The 17,460-nt window shown below is 42.5% G+C and overlaps 1 protein-coding gene across 1 annotated transcript in view; it reads left to right on the top strand.

The window, feature by feature from the left end:
* The window catches only part of NUFIP2 (nuclear FMR1 interacting protein 2), a 21,136-nt gene extending 3,676 nt beyond the window's left edge, over positions 1 to 17,460 (top strand). Inside the window, exons 2-4 of the mRNA XM_038375521.2 lie at positions 3,247 to 4,959; positions 13,903 to 13,935; positions 15,384 to 17,460. Of these exons, the coding sequence (XP_038231449.1) occupies positions 3,247 to 4,959; positions 13,903 to 13,935; positions 15,384 to 15,436 (1,799 nt within the window). The 3' untranslated portion in view covers positions 15,437 to 17,460. The remainder of the gene's footprint in view (positions 1 to 3,246; positions 4,960 to 13,902; positions 13,936 to 15,383) is intronic.

Below are 17,460 nucleotides of genomic sequence, written 5' to 3'. Positions count from 1 at the left end.
CTGCACGGGACTGGGATTCCTAAATTCTGTTCACAAGAAACTGAAGGGGAGAGTCTCCAGACATTTCTCCTGCCCATGAACCACTTAAGTGACAGAAAAATAACCCTAAAACTTAACTATTTCCCTGTTACAGAAGGTTATTTGTATGTTGGGTGAATAAGACCATCAGCACAGAAATTTGGAATTGTGTTAGCATCTTTCTGCCAAGAACAGCATTTAAACATGGTTTTCCAGAAAAGTGGTAGCTAAAGCAGACTGATTCCTACCCGCACAGAGTCTGCTCCACACCCACACAGATCACATTGCAGGATTGGGGCCATGGTTTCAAATCTCCGTGTGGCCAGGGCTTTGTTTTTAAAAACTTGTATTACTGATGCCTGTGCAAGTTTTGAACACTTAATGGAATGTTGTAGTAAAGTTTAGAAAGCTGTTAGAATGCCATGTGCATTTAGTCTTTTTAAAACGTTCTTTTGCTGGCTACCCAAAAGGCTATTAGGGACTTGGATTGTATCAAACATAGATGTCAAGGTGCCCCAAACCTGCTTGCTAATGAGTTTTGCACAATCATCTGCAGGTGAGTGTAATAGGGGACTGACTAGGTATATGCTGAAACAAGTTATTAAGCAAAATAACTGAATAAAAATAACACTCAAGTTAACTTTCCAATATATCCGAAAGCTGTAGTGTGCCTTTGGACTAATGCCTGTCAAATTCCAGTTTAAAAATGCCCTTATGAGGTCTTTTTTGGGGTCTCATGGCCAAACAAAACATCTGGAAACATACTTCTGTGTTTCTAAAACTTGACAGTGGCAGAATAAGCTTCTCTATTTGAAGTGCATTTTTACAGCTGGAAGGCCTTGTATTCCAAGCATTAGCTTGGAGAGAATTTAGGCCGTTCATGTAAATGCTTGAAAACTGGAACTTTAAACTGTTGACACTCTTAATAAAGTCAAAAGCAAAATCCATTACAGTTTTTCTCACTCCTGATGCATAGTGGTCTTATGATCATTCTCTTTATTTTGTTTTATTAAATAGTGATGTCAGAAATCTGAGTCTCAAAAGGCCTTATACGGTATCTTATCCTTGAAAAGACTTGCTCTCTGCATGTCACCCTCAAACTAATTTTCAATCCCTGGCTCATCCATTAGAATTCCATCAATCTGTGCCTCGTTGAGTTGAAGTATTTATGGTCAACAGTATGAATACAATTACATTATTGGAAAATTTATAGCAGTTGCTGATAGTTACAGTGTCTTACCTTGTTTAACCTACCTCAACAAACTGAGCAATGGGGTTCTTGCAGGAATCTCCATGGTTCAGAGTTCCACAAGATATGACCACTTATCTTCGGATGCGTGGCAACTGTATGCACTACAAGCACTACAGCAACCCAGCTGCAGCTGTGCCGCTGTAGTGTAGATACTACAGCAATAAAAGGGGTTTTTCTGTAGCAGTAGTAAAGCCACCCCCTTGAGAGGTGTATCTAGATTGATGGAAAAATTCTTCCACTGACCTAGCTGCATCTGCACTTTGGGTTAGGTCAACCTATCTGTGTTGCACGGGGCCTGAACTTTGTCATAGCCCTAGCGATGTAGCTAAGTTGACCTTAGTTTTAGTTGTAGACCAGGCAGGAGTGTTTAGGATGCAAGATCCCTTAATTTTGAGAATGACAGTTTTTAGCATAGCAGTTGAAGAATAACATTTCTGTTGGAAAATATTCCTTCTGAATTTGCTAGACCAGCGTGTCACCTGCATTACTCCATTTTTACAACAGTGTAACTGAATCAGGCCCAAAATGTTTTCTGTTGAGGAGAACACATGGGTTTTCTTGCATCTGAAAAATTCGACACACTCAAGCCATATTAAGGTAATTTGAGGTTCCGGAGATGCCAGGACATGGCGGGGGGGTCCTTCTGGTCCCACCTGCCCTTGAAGTGGCAGTAGTGATCACTCCACCCACCCCCAAAAAATGTTGGGGGCAACACCATGGATCCCCTTCCTCCTCCCAAGAGCTCCAGAGGCCCCCCCTTCCAAAGGGGTGGCAGCAGGGAACTCCATTACTTGTTATGGTGGGTGGACTGAGCCCACTGCATTCTTCCCCAGTCACAAATCTAGTCCTCTGTTGATGTGGTGGTGGTGGGGCCATCCAGAGCAGTAGGTCTTGGAGTTGTGCACCATTGACGTGCATGCGACAGTTCATGCTTTTCTGCAGACATCAATGCATCAGTTGCACCTGGTCATGTTTTTGAATTTCTCTTTGCAACCACAAGGGCTAGAAACCTACTTTTTCTTTTGATGGAAGCTGAGATTCTGATGTAATCGCATGATTCAGTGAGGTGGGGACCTAGGTAAGGGCCTATGTTTCCTGTGCCTAAATCCAGATCTGCCAATACTTCCATTTTCCACAGGGTGCCCTTTTAATACTGTAGTTTTTCAATGGCTTGGCCTCACGCTGATGGAAAAGTTCACCTGAAGAATTGAAGATTTTCTTTCCAGTCGTGTTATCTTTTTAAAGCTAATAACTCATGCAGGGAAGTGGTGGGCCTCCTATCACTTCTAACACTAGTCTGAAATAGAGTGAGGGAACATTACAAAGGGAAATTTTCTAAAAGCATTTCCAAAGCTGATGAGCACTGGAAAATGTAGATCACAGGTGGTACTTAGGGAGAAGATGAAGTGAGAGTTCGGGCTATTTGTCTCTCACTGTCCTGGGTGCAAAAAACAGTGTTTGAGAAACAATGAGAAAGTGGAAATGTAATCAGTGTCTGAATTGGATGAATTCCTGTTGATCAACACGGACTCTGAAGTAGCTTGTGTAGCAGTGTCCTAAGCATTCTTAAACTGATCAGAATCAAACCATATGAAAATCCACAATAACATTGCAGGTCTCTTCAGCATTGTGAATAGCCTGATTGCTTTCTGTATGCAAAGGGATATATTATTTTAAAAAATAAGAGCTCAGAGGCCTGCTAAATGCTCTGTTGCATGTTAGAGTCCATAGAGAAGTGTTTCCTTCTAGTGGGCTTTATGTGCTTAACTCCCATCATTGAGGTGAGACCATACCCTTTACTTTGACATTAAGTGGTAAAGACCTGCTTTCATATATCAAAGGGTGGACCCTTTTTACTCTTTTAAAAAGCTGGTTATGCTTAGGGATTTAATTATAGCTTCTTCTTTTTTTTTCAATCAGAAGTTTAACATTTCATTTTTTAATTCTTGCCTTTTTGTTGTTTTTGCCTGTTTTAGGCTATGGAGAGCTAAATGGTAACGCAGGAGAAAGAGAAGTATCATTAAAGGGCCTGTGTGCTGATGAAACAACCAACCCATCTTCCAGGGTACCAAATGGCAGCCAGCAACTTGTAGACACTAATGTAAACCCAAAGCAGACTAAGGCCAGCACCTTTGGGAAAGCTGGAATCAAACCCAAGAACTTCATTCAGAAAAACAGTATGGACAAAAAGAATGAAAAAATTTATGAGAATAAACTTAGAGAAAATCAATCCTCAGACAAACCGGAGGCAGTGTCTATTCCAAATGGTGTTGTAACAAATAGTTCTGGTTATATCACTAATGGCTATGTAGGCAAAGGGGCAGATAACGATGGCAGTGGGTCTGAGAGTGGCTATACCACACCTAAGAAACGGAAAGGCAGGCGTAACAGTGCCAAGGGTTGTGAGAACTTGAATCTGGTGCAGGACAAAATAATGCAACAGGAGGTCAATACCCCATCCTTAAAACAGGAACTTGAGAGTTTCAAGACCGACTATAGTGAACAAAAGGGAAACAGAGTTGACAATACTAAGCCAGTTTGGAAGTCTGAAGCTGGGGCTGGAGGAGCAGGCCGTGGGAAAACTGGGGTTGGGGAGGTGCAACGAAAAAACTCTGATGCCAAACCTGGAATTAGCAGCAAAAAGTTTGATGACCGGCCCAAGGGGAAGCATGCATCAGCAGCTGCATCAAAAGAGGACTCGTGGACCCTGTTTAAACCACCCCCAGTTTTTCCAGTAGACAACAGCAGTGCTAAAATAGTTCCTAAAATAAGTTATGCAAGCAAAGTTAAAGAAAACCTCAACAAAGCAGCTCAAAACCCATCTTCTTCTCTGTTGTCTTCATCATCGTCTTCATCTACTGGAGAAACGCAGGCCCAAATGCCAAGTCGACTGTCCCAAGTCCCTATGTCTGCTATGAAGTCTGTTACTTCTGCTAGCTTTTCAAATGGGCCCATTTTAGCAGGGACTGATGGAAATGTATATTCTCCAGGGACCCAGCCACTGCTCACAACTACTGCTAGTACTTTAACATCAACCTCTTCTGAGTCAGTACACCAGGACATAAGTACAACTTCAACAGCCGTTGAACAAAAGAAGTCTAGCCTTTTTATCTACCCTTCAAATATGCAATCTGTGCTTTTGGGCACAGCACAGGTGGATCTGCCATCTCAGACAAATCAGCAGAACCTGGGGGATATCTTCCAGAACCAGTGGGGTTTATCATTTATAAATGAGCCCAGTGCTGGCCCTGAGACTGTTCTTGGGAAATCAACGGATAATAAAATAATGGAAGTGACATTTCAAGGGGAATATCCTGCCACTTTGGTTTCACAGGGTGCTGAAATCATTCCCTCAGGAACTGAACAACCTGTGTTTCCTAAGGCTTATGAGCTGGAAAAACGGACTAGCCCTCAAATACTTAGTGGTATTATAAAGCCTGGGACTGCTAGTGAGATTGGAGTCTTGTCTTTGGAGCCACATCACATAGGTGACCTGCAAATGGCAGACACCGGTAGCCAAGGTGCTTTAGTGTTCCTCTCAAAGGACTATGAACTAGAGAATCCCTTGGCCTCTCCTACGAACAATTCGTTAACCTCCGCCAAAGATCAGAGGTACCAGAGAGGCCTAGAAAGGAAAGATAGCTGGGGTTCTTTTGACCTGAGGGCTGCTATTGTATATCACACTAAAGGTAATGGTTCAACTTGTTTCCTAATGGGGCTCTATCTTAATTGGTTTGGGAAAATCCAATCTTGTAAAGGTTGCATCCCTTGATCTTAAGAACGGCCTTCTTGCTCCCAGTCTTTGATGGCCATAGCAGAATAAGAATGTTTTATTTTAAAATACTCTAGCAGTTACTTGATTTATTCATTCAAACTATGTTAAAGGTGCTCATTTCTCTATTTATGTGGGTAAGTGTGTGAGATTCGGTAGAAGTAATAGTTACAACTATTTTACCTTTGGTGCCTTTTTGTGTGTGTCATACTCATGTACGGTAAGTAGATCTTCCAAAACGTCCTGATGTTGAAGGGGGTGAAAGCTCAGCAATGGACCCACTAGTTCACCTGGTCTGTTCTTCTTGTTTTAAGGCTGTCTGTCTCCAACAACACTTCAGGGGTTGCTCTTAAAAAAATGAGCTAGGTGTCTGATACGTGGCATGGATATTTAGAGCCAGGAGCCAATAGAATAAAATGACTAAAATTACCCCTCATTCTTGTTTGGCTCAGAAGTTTCTGGATGTTCACAAGCTCTCTGCCTCTTCTTGACAGCTCTGCAGTTCAGTTAGCTAGGTGCTCCCTTGACTTGCTGTTACTTATCTACCTTTTGGGCAGTTCCCTTTTATTTTTTGCTGCCTCTTCTCACCAACAGCCACTCCCCTCCAAAAAAAGATGCTTCAGGCAGCCTTACATGAATCATTCCTTTCAGGGGAGAGCTGAATGATAGCTGCTCAGAAGTGAGGGACAAGATTTCTTTAATGGCCTAAGTGGAAATTTAATGCATTATGACCTATTGCAGAGAGAGTGCAAAATTACCTCTCCGAGGCCTTCACAATTTGTTCAGGTGAAGCTTAGAAATCTTGGGGCTTTGTTTGTTATTAAGCAACTCAAAAATTATCCCGGGTCATTACAGTGTAATTTCTTAACCCTTTATGCTCTAGTATTCTCACTGGGAATAACAACCTAGTGTTTGTCAATTTATTTTTATCTACACTTTCAGGATTTCTTTTAGTTTCTTTTAACCATGAAGCAGAGCTTTAGAATTTTGTGTTCCTTGCACCTGTTGAGTCTTGAAACTCCGCCAGCTTTTCAGAGAAAACCAGGGACATTGGGAAGTAAAGTTCCAGACAAGCCTAATCCTGCCATGTCTGGAGATTTCTGCAACAGTTGCAAACTTGGATTTTAATTTTCTTTAAGCTCAGTTTAAATTTATTTTTTAAAGAAACGAAGTAGCCATTCTATTACCACTGTTCTTTAGATCTCTTCCCTTCTTCAGTCAGCTGGGCAAGACGGTCTCCACCTGAACAGTACTAGTGGAGGTGATGAACGCTCCCCTCCCATGTTCTACGATGGAGCTAATCCATTGTCAATGGCAGAAATAAACAATGGGAATGAAAGCACTTCTAAACTAATTGTGCAGCTGTTCCCTTTCCTTTGCCGGCCATCCCCTCTGCCCACACCTGTACACACGCTTTTTCTATTTTGGCCTGTCCAGAGTAGGAACTCCGGTCATATTATGATTCTGGGATGTGTTTGAGGTGAGCTGGAGTTCTCTGCCCCAATGTCCTTCTCAGGTGCCTTCTTGATTTCTCAACCTGCCTTCTCCTATACCAATTTCCAGATGACATCTTGGCTTCAGCCTAGAAGATAATGGGTGGATGGCTCTTGTAATCAGTGCTATATGAATCATGTGACATGGGTTGCTGGGAGGAACCTGAGTTTGCATTTACAAGTCAGTACTCATTAGATGCCTTTTCTGGCTTGGGGAGTGGAAACCAAAGTCCAAATTTGAGTGTGTTCCCATTTTCCTGCTTCCTGATTCATCTGTATGTTGGCATTTGTTCTGAAAGGATTCCAGTGTGATTTGGAGCATATTTTCTGAAGTGCCATTTTATGGATCAGTGGTGTGAGACATACTGCTCATCCTGACAGACAGCTGCAAAAAGTAATTACTCGTTAAGGCCATGATATTGCGATCAAATCCTGGTGGGTGACCAGGCAGAGCCCAATTGAAATTGGTGAGCTCCACACCAGTGCCAGGGTCTGTCTGCCCACATCCAGTTAAAGGACATGGGCCGTATTAGTGATCTGCATGTGTGGATGAAAATACCAGCACCATTTTCTGTTTATGTTCTGTTGGCCTACAGTCAAACCAGAGCACTAACGCAAACAGCTCTAATAAAATGTCTAACAACGTTTTAAGAACAGCAAAATAATGGCAAGTTCCCCATGATTCTGCCACAGTTTGTCTTGTGCAGTTTCCCAGCGTCCCTGATAAATAGCTGCCATGTTCCTATTCAGTAAGCACAGAACGATTTGTCTGACTATCTCTCAGTGGTGAGATGCTGAAAGCCTGGCTTTTGTTCTGTCTGTTGTAGTTTGGGGGAAGATATGTGCAGACTGAACAGTTAGTGTGTTTGGATTTCGGGCTTGGGGGGGGAGGGGGGAATTGCTCTCTTCTCAAAAGCAAATAATCAGCCTGGCAAGAGAGAGGTGTTGATGGCTCGCTTCTCAGATCTGTCCTCCATCTTAATCTGGTGACTCTCATAGTTGAGTCTTTGCAAGCTAAAACACAGGATGGTTCTGTTGATACTTTCTGTACATGTATGTTCCATCCACGAGTTGAAAGTGCTTTACAAAATGTGAGTAACACTCTCAGCTTCCCATTGAAAGATGTTGCTGTCCTTTTAGTGATGGGGAGGGGGGAAACTGAGGCACACAGCAGTACAATCACAGAGGCAGCTGGGAATAACACTTGAGTCCTAGTCCTGTGCTCTAGGCACCGGACGGTGTTGTCTTTCTGGACAGGGTACGCTTTGCTATGCTGTCTATTGCTGGATATGGGTATTCTTGGAGTGGAATGTTTGTACTCATTCGCATGTACCCAGTGTGCTTTTGCCCTCATCAGTTTGCTGGCCGCATGGGTATCAGGCACTGGAAACATGCTGACAGTCTGGCAGTGCTTGTGCACCTTTTTATTTCTTTTTTGGATGCTTTGAAACTTAGTTTCACATGTCTTTCTCCCTGCTTTGCCTCCAGGCTTCCATTGATTTTTAAGGTCAAAAGGGACTATTATGATCATCTAGTCTGACCTCCTGCATAGCACTGGTCCTAGAATTTCAACTAGTAATTTCTGTAACAAACCCATAACTTCTGGGTGAGCTAAACAACCTGTTTCTTTGCTGACAACTCGTACATCTCTATGTACTGCAGTACTGTAAAAGGAATAAACTATGTGCTAAATGAGATCTTACTAGCTAAATATTGGACTTGCTTGCTACATGGGTGGAGATTGGACGGTCATTTTGGATGGGAGTCTGAATAAATCCCAGACCTGCAGGAGGAGGGGTTGACTATGCAGGGGGCTTCACTTCCTTCTGGATCAGCACTGACCCAGGCATGGCAATGCATTAGGGGCTATTGAAGTGTCACCTCTTTGTTGAGACAAAACTGGTCTTTACCAATTCTGGTGGTGCCTTGTTTTTTAAACAAGAGTACGGTATATTTGTCCCAGCTATACGATGGCTGAGGTAACTACTTTCCGATTGCTTAAGTGCTCCCTTTTTAAAAACTTATTTCATATCCTAAATGGTCATGTATTGTAGCCTTTGTGTTTAAAACAGCTGCCATGTTCCAGGTCAGAGGTGGCTGCATTTCAGGAATCTCTATGTATGATGCGTTGGGGTTTTTTTGGGGTGGGGTCGGGGGGATGCAATGTAGTAAGAATATTGTTAGCTAAGGGAAGAAGGATTTAGGTCTCATTACAAAGTAGTGAAGACCCCAGATGAGGTGGGGAGAGAAAGTTAAAGTTATATCTACTGTTCTTTCCTGCCCCAGGGTTCTTCCTAGTGCTCCTGCTTGCTTCTTTCTTGGCTTCTCTGCTGCACCCCATGAAGAAACAAGAGTGGTCTGGGAAGTAGAGCACAGCAGTGTGGGCCGGCCACTAGTGGCTTTCACTGGAATGGTGAACTGGGTCACGCAAAACAGAAGAGCTGTGAATTCAGTGTTTTGTCTTTTGCTTCTGAAAAAAGACAACCTGGTTTTCCTTCTGTTAGGTCTCAGTTTGACACTTATGTTTTTTTGGGCCCTGAATGTAAGCAAATTCTGAGTCTCCCCTCCCCCTTTCGTCTGTGTTTTTCCTGCTGATCAGGATCCATTAATTAGTAGCTAGAACTGTGGTACAGAGTTATTGAAGATCCACACACAGTTTTAGCCTTCTGCATTGTTTCCTAGACAAAACCAGAACATAGTATAAATCCCTCCGACCAGTAAGTAGGGACACGCAGGAGACCACCACGGGGAAGCTGGTATTAAAAGCCACCCTCTCCCTAGCTTCCTTTCTAGTTTTCTGTTTTGAGCAGGATATTTACAGTTGACATAGTAAATTGAAATAAACATCTAGCCCACAGCACTACTGAAATATGTAACCTGTTGGCCACTGGCAGGCTCTTTGGAGGGAGAGATTTTATGGAAGTTAAGTATCCATTTTTATCTAGAATCACATCCAGGCTTCTGTCCCCCATTTGGTTAGGCCCCTCTTGTATTACCAGAGCCATATGTGCGGGACTTGGGAACTCCATTGAAATCCATAGTTGCTCCATGCAGGTGTCTCCATACAGGTCCAATTGTAGGATTGAGGCCTTCAATAACAGGATTCCTGATTTCCTCGTTAAGTAGTAATTCCATAATCTTGAGCTGTATGACTGGACGCTGCTGGAATGCCCTGTCCCAGACATCTTCCGAGGTCACCAGGAAGATGGAGCTCCTGCCTTTCAGAGCTGAGCCCTGGTCCAGTGGAATTTAAGAGCTTCATAGAGCAGGGACCTGGAGAGCCTAGGGTTTGGGAGACCTCATGGGAAGGGGACTGGACCCATTGAATCTCATCCCTATTGTCCTGGAAGGGTTTGCTAGTGAAATCTTTCTGGGTTTGCGGGTCTCTGGAGAGAAGATGCACCATTTCACTTATCATTGTTCCTGAAAATCCAGCATCTTTTACCCTCCTTACACACTTCACTGATTCCTGAAGCTTTGCAGTCTTTGAGTTGAGGTCCTGGAGCAGGAACTTACTACGTATCTTTGTTTAGAGTGTGGGGGGGGCTCCTCCCACTTTTAAGGAATCGGTTATTTGATTCCTGGTTAAACTCTCCTTTGTATTTCTGGGGGTTACGGAAGCCTCCTCTAGGGAAAGGCGAGTGTGGAAATAAAAGGATCTTCTTGGAGCTGTGTCACTGCTGTAAATCCTGTGGGGAGCACAGAGACATTGCAGCTCATCAGCTCCTATTATTGTGTCTGAAAAAAGAGGAGGGCTAGGAGCATCTTAAACTTCCAGAGACCAGATGCTTCGCCAGCACCGGTACGTAAAAACTGATCCCGAAACAGAAAGAATGGAAAGCCGGGAAATCAACTCATGGATCAAAGGGACTTAGCCTACGATTCCAAACAGGCTTTTATTAATCGTTCCAAATTACGCAGCTTTCCTTTTCCTCTGTCTTTCACCCCCTGGTCATTGTCCTGATGAATTTAAAGGGGTTTTCTGCAGAGGTCAATTTGTTGAGTTGCCGGATATGAAGGGCCAATGCGTGAGGCACTGAGATAATCTAGAACTGTGGGGGGAAACTCGAACAGGTTCATTCTAGGAAAAGCGTATTGAACAAAGAATCCAACATTAAGATTGATGGAAATATTAAACTCATTAGTTCTGTGTTGTAATTGGCTCTCTTGAGGCAATGGGGAGAGAGAAGTATTTTTCCTTCATGAAACAGTGTTTCAGCAGATAAATAAAATGTTCAGATAGTATGGGGTGACTGCATTTCAATGTTACAGGTCAGCTAGAGGAGAGGTATTTGTTCTTATTTAGCATTTAAACCCATTCCTTATCAGAATAGCTAATTCCAGGTTTATGGTAGTCTCTCTCAGACTAATGTGATGAGCTCATAAATTATGTTCATTCTTCAGGATTTGTCAGACTGTATGCTTTGATAACCATTGCTTCAAGATAGCCAGGAATTACAGGACACTTTGCTCCAATCGCCCCCTTCCCTTCTACCTGTCCTCCTTGGGAGAAAAAGGAAGATCGCTTTTGGAGGCTAAAGGCTAATCTACCCCAAGTTACATTGGCACAGCTGTGTCTCTCGGGTGTGAAAAATCCACATCCTTGAGAGACAAAGTTAAGCCAATTTAACCCCTTGTGTAGACAGTTGTGTAGGTTGATGGAAGTACTCTTCTGTCAACCTAACTTTCATCTCTCAGGAAGGTGGCCTACTCACAGTGACAGGAGAACCCCTCCCCTTGCTGTAGAAGGGGTGTACACTGAAACGCTGCAGCAGTGGAGACATAGCTTAAGCAAGCTGCGTTCCTTTTTACATTCTTTTCTCTTGGGGCATGTCTATATCACAGAATTACATCAACCTACGTTACGTTGGCATCCAGCCGCTGCAGTAATTAAATGGCTTTTGCTTGTCCATGCTTCACTCCATGTGTTGGCGAAGTGTGTCCTCACCAGGAGCGCTTGCACTGATTGTACCATCGGCGTGAGACATTGTGGGATGGCTTCTGAAAGCCAGTGAGAGTCTGTGTTTGCACTGACACTATATTGACCTTGACTCTCTGCTGCTTGTGAAGGGGGAGCTAAGTCAGTGGCACACAGCAGCTACATTGGCGGGAGCGAAATTGTGGTGTAGTCACTTACATAGTTAGGTTGACAAAGCTACCTTGTGTCAACCAAATTCTGTAGTGTAGATCAGGCCTTAGATTACAAACATTGGACAACTTTTTGCCTTTCTCATTTAGTCCTGTATGAGTCTGTCTTCCAGTGTCGGACATGCTCAGATGTAGTATAGCTTTCACGCTCCTGGCATCTGTTGCAGTTAGGACCAAATGAAAGCACAGAAGTTGAGAACTTTTCCTGTTTGTTTGTTTTTCTTTTCATGAAAGAGTGGTGTTGTAAGGGGTTTGAACTCCTCCTCCTCCTCCTCTTCTAATGTAACTGATTTGAATCATTACAGTATTTGATAGCAACTTAATTGCTATATAGCTAGCAAGAGGGGTCGTGGTTTCCAATTGTCTTTTCCTTTTTTCCTTTCCCACCCAATTGGACAAGACTCTCCGTAATGGTGATGTTCTTTAGCAGCTAAGAAATGATGCATGCACCTTGTCATCTTGAATGGGCAAGTGTAATGCCACTTCGCACTTCCAATAGATGCTTCATTTCACCTCCTAGAAGGCTGCATTGCATCTATGAGTAGTGGTCACTTATGGCACCGACCTATCTCAGGAGGTTGTGAGGCTCAGTTAATGTTATGTAAAGCACTTTGTGTCATCTGATGAGTGCAGAGTATTGTTATCAGGACATGAAAATAACAGGCCTAGTAAAATTTTTGTGACTGGCTTTGTTACAAAAGGCCTAAATATTATCCAAGTTCTCACTGCATGTATCGATACGCAACTTCTGGCCCACAGAGCTTGCCATATAAGCAAACAAAACACCGGTGAGTGATGGGGAAATAACCGTACAAACAATTGATTGAGGTGGCATTTGGCATGTACCAGCTTAAATCCATTAATTTTGTAGGTATTTTCTTTTCCCCCCTCCCCCTTCCATGCGGCCTAATTTCCTTATTGCCTAGTTCCAGTGTTTGTGGCCCCACTCCCATCCTTAGTAATAGTATTCTCCATTCCTGCCCACTTCCCATCCACATCCCACTTAGCAGTTACTAGCTTCGCTCTCGGAAAAGAATTCTTAAAGATGATGCATTTTATTTTGCAGCATATCTGCTCCTTCCCCACAAGTGATAACAGCCACATTTCCAATATTAAGACAAATAAACCTCCTTAAATATTTTAAGCCATACAATAAAGACCAGTTAAATGAATAACCCTGTTTCTTTTCAAGAGGACTCAAGATCTGTTATGAAATATAGTTTGCCTTCCTTAGAGAAGTCATATTTTGTGTTTCTTGCTTTTGGTACCCTGCATGTAAATTTGTGTAGGAGAGACTCATTTAAAAGCGCTGTCACTGTATGTCTTTGTTGGGGTTAGATAAATAGAAAATGTGCTTTCTTTTAGTGAGCATTTGTTTAAATGGGCTCCAGGATGCTTTTATAATGAAAGCTGTATGTCGAGCAAGTAGTTTGGCAATCTCTTTGGTGTTTCTGTGCATACTTTTATGTCTCAGGCCTGGTCTACACTAGAAAATGAGGGCATCTTAACTACATTGTTTAGAGGTGTGGAAATAGCAACACCCCTGAGTGGCATAGGTGAGCCAACCTTAACCCCCAAAGTAGACAGTGCTAGGTCAACAGAAGAGTTTTTCCATCCACCTAGCTATGGTCTCTCAGGGAGATGGGTTTCCTACACAGACGGGAGGTAGTGTCTGCATGGTAGCTGTAGCATTTCAGGTGTAGACAAGTCCTCGTTCTCTAATATGTTTGCGGAAATGCTTCTTACTGGTTTCATGGTGATCTGAGTCAAATACCATTTCATATGCCATGCTTCAGCAGGTCTGTGCTGTGAACCAGGAGACGCTTACTTTTTCTGGCAGTTATAATTTCACATGCTGTAACTGTCTACTCATAAAAATGAGAACTTCAGGTTACTTGTAGAGGTTGTAATAGTTGCTGCTAAGGGGTATTCCAGTCAGTCTAGTAAATCTTGAGTTGGGTTGTGATTTGTAAGACTGGAAAGTGGCAAGTGACACATCTCGTTTCTGATGCGAAGTTGGGCCTCTTAACTTCTGAGGCTGCATTGCAGCTGCTTCTAGGCCTCTTATTACCAGATCATTCAGGCCTAATTCCCCTCTGTTGTACCAGTGCAACCGTTCTAGTATAATGCTAAGCCTGAAAATGAAAGCATATCCTGAAGCTTCACTAACTGTACCGTAGTGCTGCAAAACACTAACTCTCTCTCTTTTGCCTTCACAGAAATGGAATCTATTTGGAATTTGCAAAAGCAAGGTAAGAATTTTAAAAAATGAAACAGTGACATGAGTAACAATGAGCTGTTACATTAAACCAAGACCACTTAAGAGCTGAGCATGGTTAAGCAGTATCCTGAGCAAAGACAGGCAGTGGGTGAGATGTCTGGGGCTTGGCTTCTAAAGGTGTTGACCACTGTCAGCTTCCCGTGATGCTAGCTGAAAATGTGGATGCTCAGAAGTGGTGACAGTGAGGACTGTAAGCCCCATCATGAAATGTAAAAAAACAAAAATCAGGCTAGGTCTGATAACTCCTGTAATTTTGTAATTGCTGGTGTCGGACTTCACCCAAATATCAACTTTAATCTTTCCTGGGTATCCAGATTTCAGCTGTGAAATGAAGTTTCTTTTCACTTACGGGAAAAACGCTAAATGAAGACTGTCACGGAGTCCCCAGACGATGCTCTGGAGGTGCTCCCTACGAAGCCAGTCAGGACTCTGGTGAAGTCTCCTCTCTGTGGGCAGACGGTCTGCAGGGCAAAAAGCTCATACAGCTTCCACCTTCCTGGGTCTGACCTCTGAGCATTCAGCATCCTCTGCCCCTCCATGCGCTTCCCCCAGCAAGTCTGCCCAGGTGGGGTCCTAGGGAAGCCAGAGGGTCCTGCACCCCAACTTCGCAGTCAGGAGTGACTCTCAGCCAGCCAGTAAAACAGAGGTTTATTAGATGACAGGAACACAGTCTAAAACAGAGCTTGAAGGTACAGAGAACAGGACTCCTCAGCCGGGTCCATTCTGTGGGGCAGGAAGCCAGATAACCAGGTCTGCACTTCATTCCATGTCCCCAGCCAGCCCCCAACTTCCTCACTCTCCAGCCCCTCCTCCTCTGGGCTTTGTCCCTTTCCCGGGCCAGGTGGTCACCTGATTCCTTTGTTCTCCAACCCTTTAGCTCTCACCTTGCAGGGGGGAAGGGCCCAGGCCATCAGTTGCCAGGAGACAGAGTATCACCATTTATGTAACTGGCCCTTTGCTCTGCAACAATTACACCCCCTTATCCCACCCCCTAGAGACTTAAGAAATGCCTAGGGGAAACTGAGGCATCCCTACAGTATTCCAGAGGAAACATTAAGAACAGTCCCACTTCGTCACAAAGACCTTTGTACTTTTGCTGTACTACTGCACTGATCTGATGCTGGGAGCGAGCACTCTGTGTGGAGTCAGTCAGGCTCTTGAATACATTGGCTGTGGGTGCTGTTGCTGGGAGTCCACTGGAACGCTGCCCAGCTCTTTTGTATAGAGGAAGTAGATCACTGACCTGTCAGCAAAGAGGAAACTGCCTTTTTAAATTGTGGCAGTTCAGGGAGAAAAAAGGAGGTTTTTTAACAATTAGCTAAGTGTTTTGCTGGTTTGCGGGTCTCCTGCTCATGAATATTTTCTGCTTCAGAACCTGAACGCAGTTTGTTTAAAGCTGAATTTAATTTTTCTTTTCAGATCCCAAAAGGATAATCACTTATGATGAAGCCATGGAATGTCCAGATCAATGAAGGTAGCAGGACAAGACTGCCTGTTATAACCTTTCTGCAGCGTGATGCTGTTCACAGGGGACAAAAGGCTTTTATGCTCCTTCTAAATCTTCAGTGCAGCAGAGGAACCATAACTAGAATCACAGGATAATATATACAAATTATATATAGTTATTTAAAAAATGGTGACTGAAAGTAATTAGACTTCTTAAGGAATATGAAAATTTATTTCAGCAGACTTCACACATGATTATTTAATCTCCGGTACTGAATAGGTTTTTTAGTTTTGTTTTTTGTTTTTGTTTAAAGAGCAAATGCAAATGATTAACGAATACAGACTCAATTCACAAGCCTGGTTCTAAAGTTCCTGCTGTCATCAACATGGGCAACAGTGACGGTTGGAGAGGCATTTCCACTTTACAAGGTTTCTGTTTCTTGTTCTGTGACTGTAGTGATACACTAATCACAGGGAAATCGGGATGTTTCACCATCCTTCATCTCCCCTTCCCCTCCTTTTTTTTTTAATTTTGTTTTACTTTGAACCCTGTGCGAATGCTGGAGAAACACCTTGAAGTTTGCAGGGTTTCCTTTTTTCCAGAGAATATAATCTGCATGTCTTGCCAGGAGTAAAACAGCCCATCAGGTGCTGAGAAAATTGTCTTAAAGCATCGTTCTTCAGGGGGGAAGATCGTAATTCTGCAGTTCTGGGATACACGTTGGTTTTACAGAGTTGACAAAACTCCGGTTACGCTTTGGACTATTACAACTGAAGATCTCTTTCACGAGTGTCATTTTAAAAGACAACATGCAAAACAAGCAATTGGTTTAGGCATTTAATATGGAAAAAAACCCTGTTCCCACACTTTTATGCCATTGTATCACTGGGAGCAAAAAAAATATATATATACATATATATATCTATCTATCTATCTCCTGCTATCAACTGTAGGTGCTTCATATTTGCTCTGTCTGTCTCTTAACACTAAATGTGCTTTTTTTCCTGTTTTCACTGAAAACCTGAAGAGAAATTGTTTGTGTTCTGCTAACTTTCACCCTTCAAGTATTTTTTTCTCTTTAGAAATAAGTTTTTTAAAAAAGAAGAAAAAAAAAAAAAAGGAAAAAGGGGAAAAAAAGAGAAAAAAACTATGGGAATCATAACCCTTTCCCATTTGTCCCTGAAAGCAATGGGTGAGGGAATACTGTCCCGGCCATTGGAAATATTCTTTTATATTTTAATGCAGTCTGTGTATTTCTGAGCTCTTTTGCTGCTTCTCATTATATCTCTATTAAAATATATTTTATTACAAGAGCAAAATGGGGTGGGGGGTAGGAATGAAAATTTAAAAATAATCAAAACCAAGGACAGCTTTCTGGCAATAGCAGAGAAGGCGGAAGAGAGTGCAGGCTCCAATTGTGCGATCCATACTGTTGTGCTGCAGTGTGTGTGTAGCATGTTAAAAATGTGTTGGTGGGTTTGTTTGTTTGTTTTAGTTTGTTTGTTTGTTTTAATTTGTTTTTTAGGTGCAAAATTCCTGGGCTCCAATGTAAGACTGATCAGTTAATCATTGGTGAAACAAAACAAGTTTTCTGGCCTGTCCAAATTCCATACATATACAACTCTTAAATATTCTTTTATGTTCACAGCTGAGTGCTGGCTAAAATATTTGGGCATTTACGTTGACAGGAGTTAGCATCTGGTAAAATCAGACTGGATCCCATGGGGCATTAGGGGAAGGAAATAACCCCATTACTTTTGCCTACTCTTTGTGCTTAGATGTATCTACTCCTTTTTAAAAAGAAAATAATTAGGTATGTAGCATGCGTGTCTTTTTTTTTTTTTAATTGTTTCATGCTTTTATTGAGGTTGTTCCTGAATGAAGCTCTCAGGTTCATAGGGGGACAAAGAAACTTTAATTTTTCCTGTACCTTTTTAAGATTGTTCGCTTTCTGCCATGCTTAGTTTTAAAAGTATAACGATGGATTGCCTACTCCATTTTATGATTTTTATATATATATATATATATATATATATATATATATATATA

The sequence above is a fragment of the Dermochelys coriacea genome, chromosome 17, assembly GCF_009764565.3.
Source record: "Dermochelys coriacea isolate rDerCor1 chromosome 17, rDerCor1.pri.v4, whole genome shotgun sequence".
In the NCBI taxonomy this organism is placed as follows: Eukaryota; Metazoa; Chordata; order Testudines; family Dermochelyidae; genus Dermochelys; species Dermochelys coriacea.
Note: the sequence above shows the minus strand (reverse complement) of the source record. Positions and strands in the feature narration are given on the sequence as shown.